Genomic DNA, 14508 nt, shown 5'->3' on the forward strand with positions numbered 1-14508 from the left:
GTGGCGGGGCCGGGCCGGGTGGGAGTGGGCCGGGCTGGAGCTGCTGCGCCGAGGGGCCTGTGGCTGGCGGCAGGGGCTCGGCCATGGCCGATTACCAGATCTCGGTGGAGGAGCTGAACGACCTCCTGGCAAACGGCAGCGGCTGCTACAGCCTCCCCAGCGCGCATAGCAACGAGGTGGTGCCGCGCATCCACGTGGGGAATGCGTGAGTGCGCCAGGCCGGGGCCCAGGCGGGGGTGGCTCGGCAGGGGCGAGGCCGCCTCGGGGCGCGGGGGCCCGTGGCGGGCGGGCCGGGGCCGGGCCGGGCCGTGCGGGGTGTTCACCGAGCAGTTCCTGAAGGGCTGTTTGAGCCGGAGGCAGTTTCAGGCAGCGGGGTGGAATCTGCTGTATCTCTGTGGGCCCTGCGGGCCTTCCGCGGCCTGGCCCGGGCGGTGCAGCCGCCATCTGTCCTCCTGTGGCTCTAAGCCCGCTGTCTGAGGTTCCTGCTCATGCCTGACACAGAAAACGTTAGGGCAGACCATAAATGTAATCCGCGAAAATGTTCAGTACCCTGTTGAATTCCCAAATCTAAGCTAAAATAAGAGTTGGAACAAGGTTAAAACTAATTAGGCAGCTTAACAATGAAACACACCTGCTCGGCGGTGAGAGATCTGGGCTTTTTTTTCCTCCTGTTAATTCCAACTTTTGCTAATAAGTTGTGGTCATCCACACAGAAGGGGAGGAGAGACAACGCGCCGGGAGGTGTATGTCCAATATCGTCTGTGGAAGCCCAATCGCAGCACTGGTGTAACAACCACGTGTGAAACGAGGGGAATAATCAGGAACATGAAGGATAGCAAAGTAGTAGGATGGATATTAGAGCATGGTTTAACCGTGTGTAAGGTGACATAAAGGAAGCAAGACTTTACTAGGAGTTGCCACCCCTGTCTGTGCTTGGTTTCTGCCTTTTAAGCCCTAAGAAAACTCATCTGCTTAAGTATATGCACATGGTGGGAGCCACAGTGTTGCAGGTCTGGCTATGATGAAAGACTTTAAAAAAGGTGAAAAGTGTCCAGGGTTCAGCAACAGTGCTTCTTTCTTGGCTTTCTCAATCTTCCATACAATGCATGAAAGTCAAAATTAATGATAACACAGAGATAAACTTACAAAATATTTTTATAATTATGGGTTTGCATATGACCATATGTAGTTCAAACTTCTCAAGAAGATTAGGCAAGATTTGCAAAGGCAAGGGTAAAAATGTAGTATAACTAAAATAAGAATTGTTGTATAGGCAGCACAATTATATATTTTTCAAACAATAACAAAATAACAATTTGGGATGCACTGCAAGTACCCATTATTTTGTGTTTCTATGTTAGTGAAGATGTGTTTCAGTGTAACATCTTAATCACTGACCAGAACAGTTGGACAGAATTCATTTTTGAAGGAGCGATGCAGAGGACACCAAAGTGAGGGACAGAGGAGATGAGTCAAGACATGGGAGGGTCGGGAGGGTTTTTATCCAAGAGCGACCTCATCTTGTCCAAACCAGTGTTTTGCCTGAAAGCCAGCAGGCTTAGGTTTCTGAACTGCTGGCTGAGGGAATCTGTGATTTTTTTCCCAGACTGCTAGAAACATATAGTGATTCAAGCCATGGTTCCAGAACTTTATTTGGTAAAAGTGTTCCAGCTATGAATGCTCAATCTTCATTTTTCTGTCTGCTTTAGTGTGTGTGGGTAACCCATTCTTTGTTCTTAATGAGCTAGAAGTACAGATCTGTTGTAAGGAGTATGGAAAGCCTTCTCCCAAAATTAATATTAAATTTAGTGACTGTAAGGGAAGTGTTGGTGAGGAAACAATTTTTCATGAACATCGAGTGGAAAATAAAATATGTTAATGTGCTGACATTTTTTGCCATTAAAGACTTGGTTTATTTGCTTATAATCCCATCTAGCAGTGGTTTATAGCCTCATATCCTTAATTGCTGATGAATGGTTCTCCAAGACCTGTGTTTTGTGGCTGGTAAAATAATTAATCTCCAGTCAAAAGAAACACTTCTTAGTAGTGTTACTCAAGGGACAAGGAACTCTAAATCTTCCATATTGAGAATGGACAAGATTCTATGATTTTTTTTCAGGAAACAGATGAAGCTGATGTTAGCATCTCTCTGCTCTTTGGAGAAGCTAGTATTTCAACATTGAACATGATGCAGCTGGAATGAAATGTTAAGAATGAGAGAGATCCAAGGACTGTTTGGAAAGGGAGAACCAAATGGCATACAAATACTGTCTTTTTCACTTCTAGCTGTGTAAGAAAATAATCTATAAAATCTGCAAAAATCATTCACTGGGAATGAGTTTGCCTCCAGGGGAGCAAGTGTGTGTTGCCAGCGTCCTATGTGATTCCAGGGTTGGAGTTCCTATTGATCCTGACCACTGTTTGAAATATGCTGATCTATATATTAATTAAACCCTGTACTCACCCTGCTTAGCATAGGAACTCACATCTGAATTAACACTTTTTGGTTTGGCCTTGCACTGTAGGATTTTTCTATTGCAACCAGAATCCCTCAGACACTGATCCTTGTACCCTGGCACAGATGATGTCCTGCCAGATGGAAAATCTGTCAATGTTTGTTGAAGTCTTACAAATATTTGGCTTATTGTCATAGTTGCCTGGCACAGACAGTGTAAAATGTAGAAGCTTTGCTCAGGCATCAGGATTCATTTGCTTACACTAAAATTTAGAGAGTGAACAGTCATCAGGAGGAAAGGAAAGCTCAAGATGTTCATAGCCTTGAATTACGTGAAAATTGTGAGTTAGTGCACCTTGAGATTCATGTAGCTGTAAACCAACTAATTTGGGTATTTATTTTAAAATTTTAGAATACTTATGTATCCAGGCAAAAGCCTTAGGCATGTTGCCTTCTTATAGAAATTTGTCCAAAATAATACCTTAAAAAGGCTTTATCTGCAGTTCAGCTCAGTATTAAGACTCCTTGTCTTTGCATTTTGCGATTTGACTTTTAAGTAGATTTTCTAAAATATTTCTGTTTCCACTTCCAGTAGGCACATGCTGAAAGCTGCTTTTAAAAAGAATAAAGGTATTTATGTCTTTCTAGGCTACCTCTTTTCTCAAAGTGTGCAGAAACCGATCTGCTAATGGTGACAGGTGGGCTTAGATTTTACTAGGAGTCTGCCTACTGTGATAAAACATTTGTGGGGGGTTTTTTTCTTATAACTGGGTTTCAAATTATTTTATATGGATAATGGTAAATCTTAGAAGTTAATATTCTGGGCTTTGTGTTATTATCTCCAGTATTCTCACTTTGGTCAGAATTTTATGTTCAGAAGATAGTAATTTTATGCCACAGTAGGATCTAGTAGTTAAGTTTTATGTGTGCTCTCTCTCCTCAGTTGTCAGCCATGAAGGTGGTGTTCTCTCATGCACAAGTCATGACCGTGGCTCTAAATATTTTTGTGAATTTATAATCTGTAACTAATTCACTTCTGGGCACAATATAGTTGTCAATTATCAACAGAAAAATCAAAGGGTTAGGTTATAAATACCTTCTGAGAACATCATAAATACTGAGATGATTCACCAAGTTCTAATCGTTTTCTTGACACTTTTTGTCATACAGGTTCATAGCCAAGAACATTATGAGGCTGCAGCGTCTGGGGATAACCCACGTTCTGAATGCGGCAGAGGGGAAGTCATTCATGCATGTGAACACCAATGCAGAGTTCTATGAAGGCACAGGCATCAGATACCATGGCATTAAAGCCAACGACACTCAAGAATTTAACCTCAGTCGCTATTTTGAAGAGGCAGCTGATTTTATTGAGAAAGCACTTTCCCAGAAGGATGGTAAGGCAAACTGAAATTCTTTCTACCATGTTTTCTGTGCACTGCATATGTTTCATAGAAATTTACTGTTTAAAATGGTTTTTTGCTCAGATTATCTGGAGAACATCCAAGTCAAGAATTCAGATTGAGGCCCTGGATCAAAGACACAAGAATACAGAATAAGACAGTTTAGTCTTCTGTTTATATCTGTAGGTCTCCAGTATATGGCAAATGGAGGTCTGTCTCTGTAGGGGTGAATTTGAAAAGGGAGACAGCTGTTGCATCTTAAAATGTGCCTTTCTGGGAAGATATGTTTTTGTTTTTCCTTAGAGGTGTTAAATCACATTAAAAATAATTTTTAAAAGTAGTTTCAGGGTCTAAAAGTTAGTTTAGGACACTAGAAATTTAAATTCAAAGGCAGAAGTGGTACAAGTAATGTATTGCTGAAGAGTATTTATGTAATCTGTTACATGTTTTTTTTCCAAATATACAGTAAGGATAGAGACCATCACCTTGCACTTTTTATATGATTGCAGGAAAATGGAAGGTTATATTTGCAATGCTGTTGATTGCCACATTTTTCAACAGTGTGTTCCCTTAGTGCAGAAATCCTAGGACATAGTGCAGTGGGACAAATGGTGTTTGTTAGTGTCTGACTATTTCAACATACCGGTTACTTCTACACTTGCTTCGTGATTTCACAGATATTTTCACAGACTATTCTGACTTGGAAGGGACCCACAAGGATCATCGAGTCCAACTCTTAAGTCAATGGCCCATACAGGGGATTGAACCCATGACCTTGGAATTATTACAGCCAAGTTTTAATTTAACCAACTGAGCTAATCTCAGGGTTGAGTGTGAAAAAGGAGAAGCAACTACTTCCACAATTCTAGAAGTTCTTTCTTTGAAATGGACGGGGGGTACTAGAGCTGTGATACAGATTTTTACAGATGGAAATAAATTCTACATCTGGTTTGGTGGAGTAGGAAAAATTCTGAAAATTGAATTCCGACTCTCACAGTTTGTGTCGTGACTCACCGAAACAGGCTGCAGGAGGAGAGAAGAGTTTAACAGTGCCAGCTGAGCTGTGACTGTCCCTGCCCAGTTTGATCTAAGTAGTTGTGAAGTCAATCTAAATTTGCAGCATCAGTTCTATTTGCTGATTCTTTCAGACTTGGCAGTCGTCTGCCATGCCTGCCGCTGTTTTTTTTAAATGGTAAACAAAGAGGAACTTTGTAGCTGGGTTATGCTCAAGCCAGTTTTAAGATTTACTGGCTACTGCAAATTGTAGTTCTGTTTGACATTGAAGTATAGAGTAAGGATGGTGAAGAGCAGAGGGATATAATTGTATTTTCCTTCAATTTCATTTTAATATTGTAGTCCATGAAGTTCTGGAAGGTGGGTCTGGTATGCTAAAGGTCTGTAAGGCAGCCCTTAAGTCACTGCCTTTCACAGAGAAAGGCTAGAAACCTTTTGCTTATGACTGCTTGCAGGGGAGAAGTCAATTCTCTTCCATGTATATGATCAAGAATCTCTAAATTTTGCTGTTAGCATTAAATTTTGCATGGTATCATTAATTTATGATTACAGGCTCTCAAGAAATGTTGATTGTTAATTGTTTTAGCTCTGTTAACTTGCTACTGAGTAGAGAATTGCCTTGAGCTGAAAAGCCTTTGCTGTTCAAGGTAAATGCTGTAAACAGACTTTCTGTTGATGTGATTCAAAGCAAGCTGTGGTTATGCTGTGTGGTTCAGCTGTTCCTTTGTCTCAAAAAACAATACTCTGGAGAGTAGCTCGGGGCCACATATCCCACTGCATTTGGGAAGGGGAAAACTTTTGTGTCTGGAAAAGCAGGTCAGAGAGGAAGCAGCTGGGAAGCAATAAAATCAAGTTAGATTTCTCAAAGGGAGAAGTGGCCTGCTTTATTATCGTTGGATACCTGGCTATAGGATTTAGCTGTGTGATGGGTTAACCTTGGCTGGATACCAGGTGCCCAGCAAGCTGCTCTGTCAGTTCCCCTCCTCAGCTGGACAGGGGGTGAAAAACACAACAAAAGGCTTCTGGGTCAAGGTAAGGACAAGGAAGTGACCCAACAGTTACCATCATAGGCAAAGCAGACTCAACTTGGGGAAGTTAATTTCACTTTTTACTAATCAAATCAGAGTAGGATTATGAGTAATAAAACCAAACCTTAACAAACCTTTCCCCTACCACTCTCTTCTTCCCATATTCAACTTCATTCCCTATTTTCTCAACGTCCTCACCCCAAGCAGCATAAGGAAAAGGGGAATGGGGGTTGCAGTCAGTTCATCACACATCTTCACCGCTCCTTCCTCTTCATTCTCTTCCCTGCTGCAGAGTGGCATCACAGCCACAGGAGACAGTCCTGCACCACTTCTCCAACATGTATCCTTCCCAGAGGCTGCAGTTCCTTCATTAACTGCTCCAGTGTGGGTCCTGTTTTCCATGGGGCACAGTCCTCCAGGCACAGATTGCTTTAGCACAGGCCCTGCAGAGATTCACAGGCCCCGCCTCAAAACCTGTTACAGTGTGGATTCCTCTATCCCTTGAGCCAGAGGTTCTTCCAGGACCTGCTCCAGTGCAGGCTTCCCGTAGGGTCCTGGCGTCCTTTGGGTGTATCCCCCTGCTCTGACTCCAGTATGGGGTCCCCCATAGACTGCAGGTGTGTGTCTGCTCTACTGTGGCCCTCCGTGGGCTGCAGGCGAACAGCTGCCTCACTGTGGTCTTCCCCACAGGCTGCAGGGGAATCTTCTCTACGGTACCTGGAATACCTTCCTTCTCCACTTACCTGGGTGTCTGCAGAGTTTTTTTCACATATTCTCACCCCTGGCACTCAGTTGCTGTTGTGCAGCAGGATTTTTTCCCCCTTCTCAAGTATGTTATCCTGGAGGCACTACCACCATCACTGTTTTGTTCAGCTTTGGCAGATCCATCTTGGATCCAGCTGGCACTGGCTCTGTTGGACATAGGGGAAGCTTCTGGCATCTTCTCATGGAAGCCACCCTTGTAGCCCCCATCACCACCAAAACTTTGCCATGCAAACTCAGTACAACTGAACTAATTTGTGGAATGAGTTTCCTATTCAGTTAGCTGGAAATATTTTATTAGTGCTGACTAACAGCATGATTAGGTGTTTCTGGCTCTTGCTGCAGTCGGCAGCATCATCTGCTTAAGTGTTAATGTGGCTTCATAAATAGCCAGAGAAACAGCCAGGTATGATTCAGCACAGATTTAGCATAGGAATTGGCAGCAATGCAGCAAAAAGGCTCGATATCTTTGAGAAGATGCAGTATGTGGCAAACAGCGTATTTCTCTGTCTTTGGTGTATTTCAAACTTCAGGTTTTTGTGTTCTTTGGTACTGGTCAACTTTAGGGGCAAGGCTTATTCTAAACCACTAAATATTGGGAAAGTGCAGTAAATAGACACAGTTTGACTCTTGTATTACAGTAGCAGATATATTTTAGTGTGGTTGTTTGATATACAACCTTTTTTTTTCTTCTACATTATCCTTGATCACAGACTATGTAGCTACTAATAGAGTGTTAGCACCTTTTTTTTCAAGTTCTACATGTCTTCTGTAGTATTTGAAATTCACAGCTCTTTAAAAGGAAGCTGCAAAAGGACTAAAAAGATTATTTCACTTTGTATTCAGGCTATTTCATGTTGCTTTTCAAGCATATATTCCAGTGTAACTCAGAATACAACCTGTCTGCCCGCAGGACAAGTGTTTGTGCACTGCCGGGAGGGTTACAGCCGTTCTCCTACGCTGGTCATCGCCTACCTCATGCTTCGCCAGAACATGGATGTCAAGTCTGCACTGTGCACTGTCCGGCAGAAACGGGAGATTGGCCCCAATGACGGCTTTCTAAGACAGCTCTGCCAGCTCAATGAGCAACTAGTGAAGGAGGGCAAACTGAAGCCCTAGAACACAGCACTGTAGTACTTTTTTAAGTTTCTTTAGAGGATGTCTTAGGTGCTTTAGAGACCCAAACTCCAACACTGAGCTGAAGAGAGACAGAATTCCCACCCGTGCAGTGAAAGGATCTTGCTTGAACTCTAGGACTGTCTTTCAAGATGACACAAAACTGTGTCACTGTTTGGAGCTGTTGCAATAAAGAGGTGTTTTTAGAGGGATAACTCTCCGGTGATAACAGCTGCCTTCACATGTATTTCAGTGCCCCTGCAGACTCCATAGCATATGTGACATATTGCATTGACACTGAATGTGATTCATTTTAGCTTTGTCTTATATCTCACCAGAGCGCCAGTTTCTGAGAGCCCCAACACACATCTCTTCACTCACTCTTAATAAAAGCAGTGTAATTTCTAAAGCTTCTTTTTTGTGCACACAGATGCCTAAAGTTTGAATGTAGCAGATTCAAGAAAGGGAGAAGCGTATCTGCAAATGCACAGATGCACTCACTTGTGAAATGAATTGTATGCTGTGTTTAGTGTGGATTTCTGCAATACACAATAAATTGTGATAGTAAAGCCATTTAGAGCCCGTTCTTGATGCACACTGTATTTCCAAGAATAGTTTTACCTCTTGCTGTTGTGATTGACATGAAATGCTCTTTTCTTTTTGTTTTGAAGTCATACTAGAAAAAAAATGTGAAAAGCAAATGCTGAGGAAAAGACTTGAGCAAGGAAGAAATAATGTTTGTATTTAGAAGTGCTTGGATGTATGATAAAGTCCTAAGTATCAGAATGTAATGGCTTTCAAAGCTTGTGCAGAACTACAGTGTCTTTATCCCTTCTCTAATATCACTGTTGATTAACACAGAATGGAATGAGCACACATACTTCCAGTAGGGCAGCACAGGTGTGCTTACAAAGCAGTTTGCAGACGTGCACTCTTGACTTCTTGGGTTGCTTGCATGGTACCATTGAACAGAAATGAGCACTGTAATGTACAACATTGTGTAGGAAATACTTACTTTCTATTAAAAAAATGATGTCTTGATTCTGTTTGACATACAGATAAACTGAGTCATTGCAGTGTTGAGAGAGGGAGCTTTGTTTACAATATGCCCGACTTAATGTGTCAGTATGTACCTGTGAGTTACTGCACTGTATTAATGCAAACTTGGAATTGTTGGTTAAACTAACAGAAACCAGTGTGACTGTATTCCCTTTTTACCTGTGCTTTAAGTAGTTCTAGACCAAAAACTCTTGACTTTAAACAGAAACACTGTTGTATTAGTACCGCATGTAATCCCAGAGCTAGTTTTACTCAGTTCAGTAATCAAAAATCACAAAGGACATACATTGTTTTATTTCTAGTTGTTGGGGCAGTGTGGTTTGGGGAGGCAGGAGTGGCAGGGGAAAGGTCTGTATAAAGCTAGGTAGCTTTATTGAAATTAAACTCCAGAGGTGATTGTTCTGCTTGAAGACCAGTCTTATTCTGTTGCCTTGCACAGGATCAAGTAGCCAAATCAAGTAGCCTTTTTTCTTTTGTGTCCCTTAAAGTGACAAGTGAGGAACACTTTGTATTGTTTCCTCTCACCTCTCTACAGCTGATCAATATTCCGCACTTGCTTTGACTAAGGATGGTTCAGTAATAATGAGCAGTATTCAATTCCAGTGGTTAAACATACCTGTTTGCTTTCTCCCCTTATATCAGGATTAAATTAATTGCTTCTTCAAAATTCCTAGTTACTAATTTCATGTTGGGTAGCTTGGGAAATAGGAATATTTGCCTTATCTTTTCTACAATACCATCTTTTTCATACTGCAGTCTTTATTTAGAAATTATCCTTTTAAAATTTTTACTATAAGCATAGATTTTTTTTTCTCATGCCATGTATTCTTCATACCTACCTGCACTGTGCATGCACTTTGTCTTTGCCTGTTACTTGATAAGTCAAAATTCCTGTCCATTAAAGAGCTGAGTAACCATTAGGCAGTAGAGCTTTGTTGCTCTTGCATAGACTGTAAGAAGATAGTAGTTGTCAGATCAGAACAGGAATGGTTTATTGAGTCTGTTTCCTTACAGTGACGTTTTTGTACTTGTCAGTATCAAGACATAGGGGAATATATTCTTACATTCAGGATATTCTACTTCACAGGGCACTGCTCACTTTAGCAGTAACTTCAGTGGTACTCTGGTGCATTTGTCTCAGCATAATAAAACTGATTTAACAACTGTTTTGTGATATGAGGGTGAAGAAGGATAAGACCACGTTATAAATTGCTTTTAAAAGGTGATGATGTATCATATTTTAAGTTACTGATAGGCAACTCAGAAATTAAACCAGTTCTATCTCTGCTTTGAGAGTAGGCCAAAAATAATTAGAATGTCAGATCACTGCTCCCATTAATGGATCATACCCTTCCTCTTTTAGTCTTGCTTTCCAAGTGGAGTCATTGCAAATTCCTCTGCCTGTTTTAGCTGGCCAAGAAGAGCTTATATGTCTCTAGTTCACAATGACATGCTGTATACTTCTAAATTTATTTTTCTGATTGTAAAAGAAAAGATTGTATAAAGTATGAGAATGAGAGCTTTCTTTCCATGTAAGATGAAATTGAGAAAGTGTTGGAAAAAATATAACTCTATTCTTCTGAAATTGCTGTGCACCTCCCCTTTGCTGTGAGCTGTTCCTTACAAGCATGTTAATTGGGGAACAACTGCTTGTTACAAACAGCAGCACTGTATTTTTGGAATTGAAACCTCTTGGTTATAGCTAAAATAGTGTGGTCAGGATTCACATTAATATGTTTATCCTGAATAGCAGTGTGGTAAGTTTTGGGTAGATAGTACAATAGAGAAGGGATGGTGTCTATAAAATACACATCTGTTGTAGAACAAAGATATCTACCGTGTCAAATCCAGCACAATGAAAAAAAAAGCAATAGCTTGGGGGTTTTTGTACTTAAGAGTTCGTGAAGTTAGAGAGGGGGAGGCAAGAAGCTACTCATATTGTACAGCAAGGAACAATGATGAAAGTCCAGATGGATAAAGTAGTGAAATACATAAATTCACCTACTCACACTGAACTGAATCTTTCCCAACTGATGAATAAGCACAAAACACAAGTCTGTAATTAAAATTTAAGATTGAAAGCAAAAATAACAATTTCTAGTTCTCTCTTCATGCTTTAGTCCTGCAGTGAGACTACAGTGTGAACAAGTGTTGTACCTAACATTTGAGACTGCACCACAGAGACTGCCAGAAACCACTTTGTGAGAGAATGCTGCAGCATGTCACTGCTAAAGAGTGAACATTTCATGAAGTTATTTCAAACTTAGAATTAATAGCATCCAAATACAGGACTAGCAGGCACAATATGTTGTATTCTCATTCCATTTTTGGGTGCTAAGCCAGCCTGTATTAGAATTGGACCCTGTTCTCCTACAACATGGTTATGCTTGGTGATGTGGGTGATGCAAGAATTAATGAATGATCATAAAAGCTCTTGGAGATGAAAATCACTATGTATAAGAACATTGCATGCTCTTGTAGTTGAAAAACAAATTTGTGTCAATATATCTTCATCCTCCTCAGCAAAGAACAACAGCAGAAAGGATATTAGCAATATTTATTTTCATCATTTAGATAGTTTCATTGAGTTGTCTTCTGTTGTCCAGAACTAATTAAATCTCTGATGCTAGAACTAGACAGAGGACTTTTCTCCTTCTTTTATCCTTAGAATTAGTTCTACTATTTTACTATAGTGTTTTTAGCACAGAAAGAATATCTAATGGAATCTTACTTAGTTTAGCAGAGAGGTTTCTTCTGAAATTTCTTTCTGGGCTTCACCAATGAGTTAAACAAGCCTGAGAGGTGTCATCTAAGGATTTGCTGGTGAGAATTAAGAGTCCTATTAATTTCTTCTGCAAATAAATCCTGGAAATAATGAAGTGTTGGTTGAGTTTTTCTAATTTTAATTCCAGTATGCCAATGTTGCTGGCTAGCTAACTCACCAGATGGAGCTGTAGGCTTGGTATTCTTCCCTAGACAGTAATCACTGAATCCCTGAACAATACTATTGTATGAATCCAGTGTACTCTTTGTCACTGAAAAAAGGCAAGCCACCAGCATCACTTATCAGACTCTGGTGGGAGAATACTAAGGTTCCATTTATTCTTGGCTACTTGTAGGAGATCAGACCAGATTCAGACTGTATGTGACACAGCAAAATTCTTATGAGACAGCTAAAAGTCACTAACAGAACCCCCTTGGCCCAGGTGTGGGCAGAGTGAGTGCCTGAAATTAGAAGTGACAGAATCGATTTCAGAAACTGCTTTGGATGTGCCTGCCTTCATTTGTAGTGCAGCAATGCAAGCACTTCAGGACAGGTGCCCAAGTTCAGAAAGAGGCAGCAGCAGATTCAAGCAAAGTACACGATGCCAGTTTGCCCCTTGTCCCTGCTTCCCTAATGCATCTCACTTCTTAGCGTAGTGTGATGATTTTGGCTGGGGTACAATTAATTTTATTCCTGTGGCTGCTATGGGGCTGTGTTTTTGATTTGTGCTGAAAACAGTGATGATAATACAGAAATGTTATTGCTGAGCTTAGAGTCAAGACCTGCCCCTCGTATGGCCACAATGGGGAGGAGGTTGAGGGTGTGTGGGAAACTGGGGAGCAGACACAGATGGGACAGGCGACTCCAACAGACCAAAGGGATATTCCAGACCATATGATGTTGTGCTCAGTATATGAAGTGGGGGAAAGAAGGAGGAAGTGGGGGAAATTGTTTGGAGTGACGGTGTTTGTCTTCCCAAGTAACAATTAACGTGGGATGGGGCCGTGCTCTCCTGGAGGTGCTGCCCATGGGAAACAGGGAATTAATTCCTTGTTTCACTTTGGTTGTGTGCACGACTTTTGCTTTCCCTATTAAATCGTCTTTATCTGAACTGTTGAGTTGTCCGGCTTTCACCCTCTCGATCCACTCCCCATCCTGCTGTGGCAGGCTTGGCTGCTGTCTGGGGTTAAACCACAGCTAAGCGTGATACTTTTTTCAGCTCAGAAAATGGCATCTCCATTCAGAGTGTAGGGCATCCAGTATCAGTCCCACCTGGTAGGTGAGATTCATTCTGAAAGCATCCTTACTTGATAACTCCTTTTTTTTTGCCCTGTACTTCATTAACAGTGGAAAAATCAGTTGTGGGGACTGCAACACAGACAATGTGTGCTTTGCCACAGGAAGGACTGTGAGGAGGCAAGCAGCTACAGCATGTGAAAGAATGTTTTTGTAGTCAAGGAATCTGAATGTCTGTGGGATTTGGGTTCTTTTCTTGCCTCTGTTAGGCTGCTGTCCTACCTTATGGACAAGAAGCTTTAAGCTGCAGACTAAATATAGCTTCTGATTTTTACATTCATAATTTTTTTTTGGTATTCTTTCTTCCAGTGGGTAATACAGATAAATGTTAGGACAGTTAATATAGGGGTTTGTTTAAGTACTTAAGAGAAGCTACATCAAGAAAATTTTTGTTTTATGTGACAGTTGATTACTCTAAGCGTGGTTCTCTGTGGTAGGCCTGCACTGTCACTGATAGCTTTTGGAAATATTCCTTAGGCAGAAATCACATGAAAAGAGATTAATGGAATTTGAACTTTGATAGATACATACAATTCTGAAGGCATTTAAATAAGGTAGTAAATAGGTAGCAATGATTCAGTGATTACCAGTAGTAGCTTTGTTCTACTCTCCTGTTCTGCTTCTCAGCTGTACTCCATGAAGCCACAAGCTGTGACCTCACTTTGGACAAGGTCTGTATTGGTGAATACCCATACAAGGTAGTATTCCTAACTGACAAAAATAATACCAAGTTAAAAATCTTTGTTTAGTTCCTGGTCATCCTTCACAACTTGTTCAGTTTAGCTCTAAGCCAAAATAGACTTACTTGTAAATGAGCAAAATTATGCTTAGAAGAATATTTGCAATGGCTGAGAATTTAGGTTTCTTGTATTTGTAAGACCATCATTAACTGCTTTGACAAGAGGAGGAAGTTATTAATGAAAGATAATCAGTGCCACTGGTGATGATGATGATGATTATAGAGGAAAAAGAATCAGCATACTGGAGGCAATTACTTGTCAAGTCTGTATTAAAGAATGATAGCCTGACTGGCTGAGGAGAAAATTCTTGTAAAACCAATATAGTATGTTGCATTCCACCATAAAAGAGTAATTTCTGAAATGATAGAATGGCTGAGATGTGGACTGGAGGAAGGGAAACTGACAGTAAGGGTACACTGTTGTATGCAACACAATGCATGATTTTGTTTAGACCTTCTTTGGAGCACTTGGAAAGGAAGGCTTCTCTGAGAATGCTGATCTGTAATTTTAGGCAGAGCAAAGAGTGGGAGGGAAAGCATATCACAATATATTTCAGAAGCCATTTTTTTAGGAAAGGACCATTGTAGAGGGCAGGTGTGTTAAAGCTCATCATCCTCAGTACCACCAGTGCACCTGCTCTGTGTGTCTCTGGGTATGTGTGAGACTGAAGAGGTGCAAAGTCCTCAGGTCATTGCTGTTGGTTAAATCTATTATTTATCATCAAGGACACACCAAGGGAAATCACACCTACAACTTTAAATTGGGTGACACCTGTTTTCTGTGCCCCATCAGGGGAATTGTGAGAATGGATTGCAAGTCTTAGGTAATGAATCTCACAGTAGTAAGGAAAAGACTGTCAGTGAATAATTTC

At 41.0% G+C, this 14508-nt stretch overlaps 1 protein-coding gene across 3 annotated transcripts; it reads left to right on the forward strand.

Annotated features, from left to right (window-relative positions):
* Positions 1–3: 3 nt before the first annotated feature.
* On the forward strand, positions 4–9239 carry DUSP3 (dual specificity phosphatase 3). Of its 3 annotated transcripts, none has more exons than XM_071577596.1 (4): positions 97–176; positions 2120–2290; positions 3626–3852; positions 7576–9239. In XM_071577596.1, the coding sequence occupies exons 2-4, from the start codon at positions 2205–2207 to the stop codon at positions 7779–7781; spliced, it is 519 nt and encodes a 172-aa protein (XP_071433697.1). In that variant the 5' UTR covers positions 97–176; positions 2120–2204; the 3' UTR covers positions 7782–9239. The 3 variants fall into 3 exon arrangements, with proteins under 3 accessions (XP_071433695.1, XP_071433697.1, XP_071433696.1); XM_071577595.1 differs by having other exon boundaries at positions 116–205; XM_071577594.1 differs by lacking the exon at positions 2120–2290 and having other exon boundaries at positions 4–205.
* The last annotated feature ends 5269 nt before the right edge of the window (positions 9240–14508 follow it).

This window comes from Pithys albifrons, chromosome 25, assembly GCF_047495875.1.
Source record: "Pithys albifrons albifrons isolate INPA30051 chromosome 25, PitAlb_v1, whole genome shotgun sequence".
Classification (NCBI taxonomy): domain Eukaryota; kingdom Metazoa; phylum Chordata; class Aves; order Passeriformes; family Thamnophilidae; genus Pithys; species Pithys albifrons.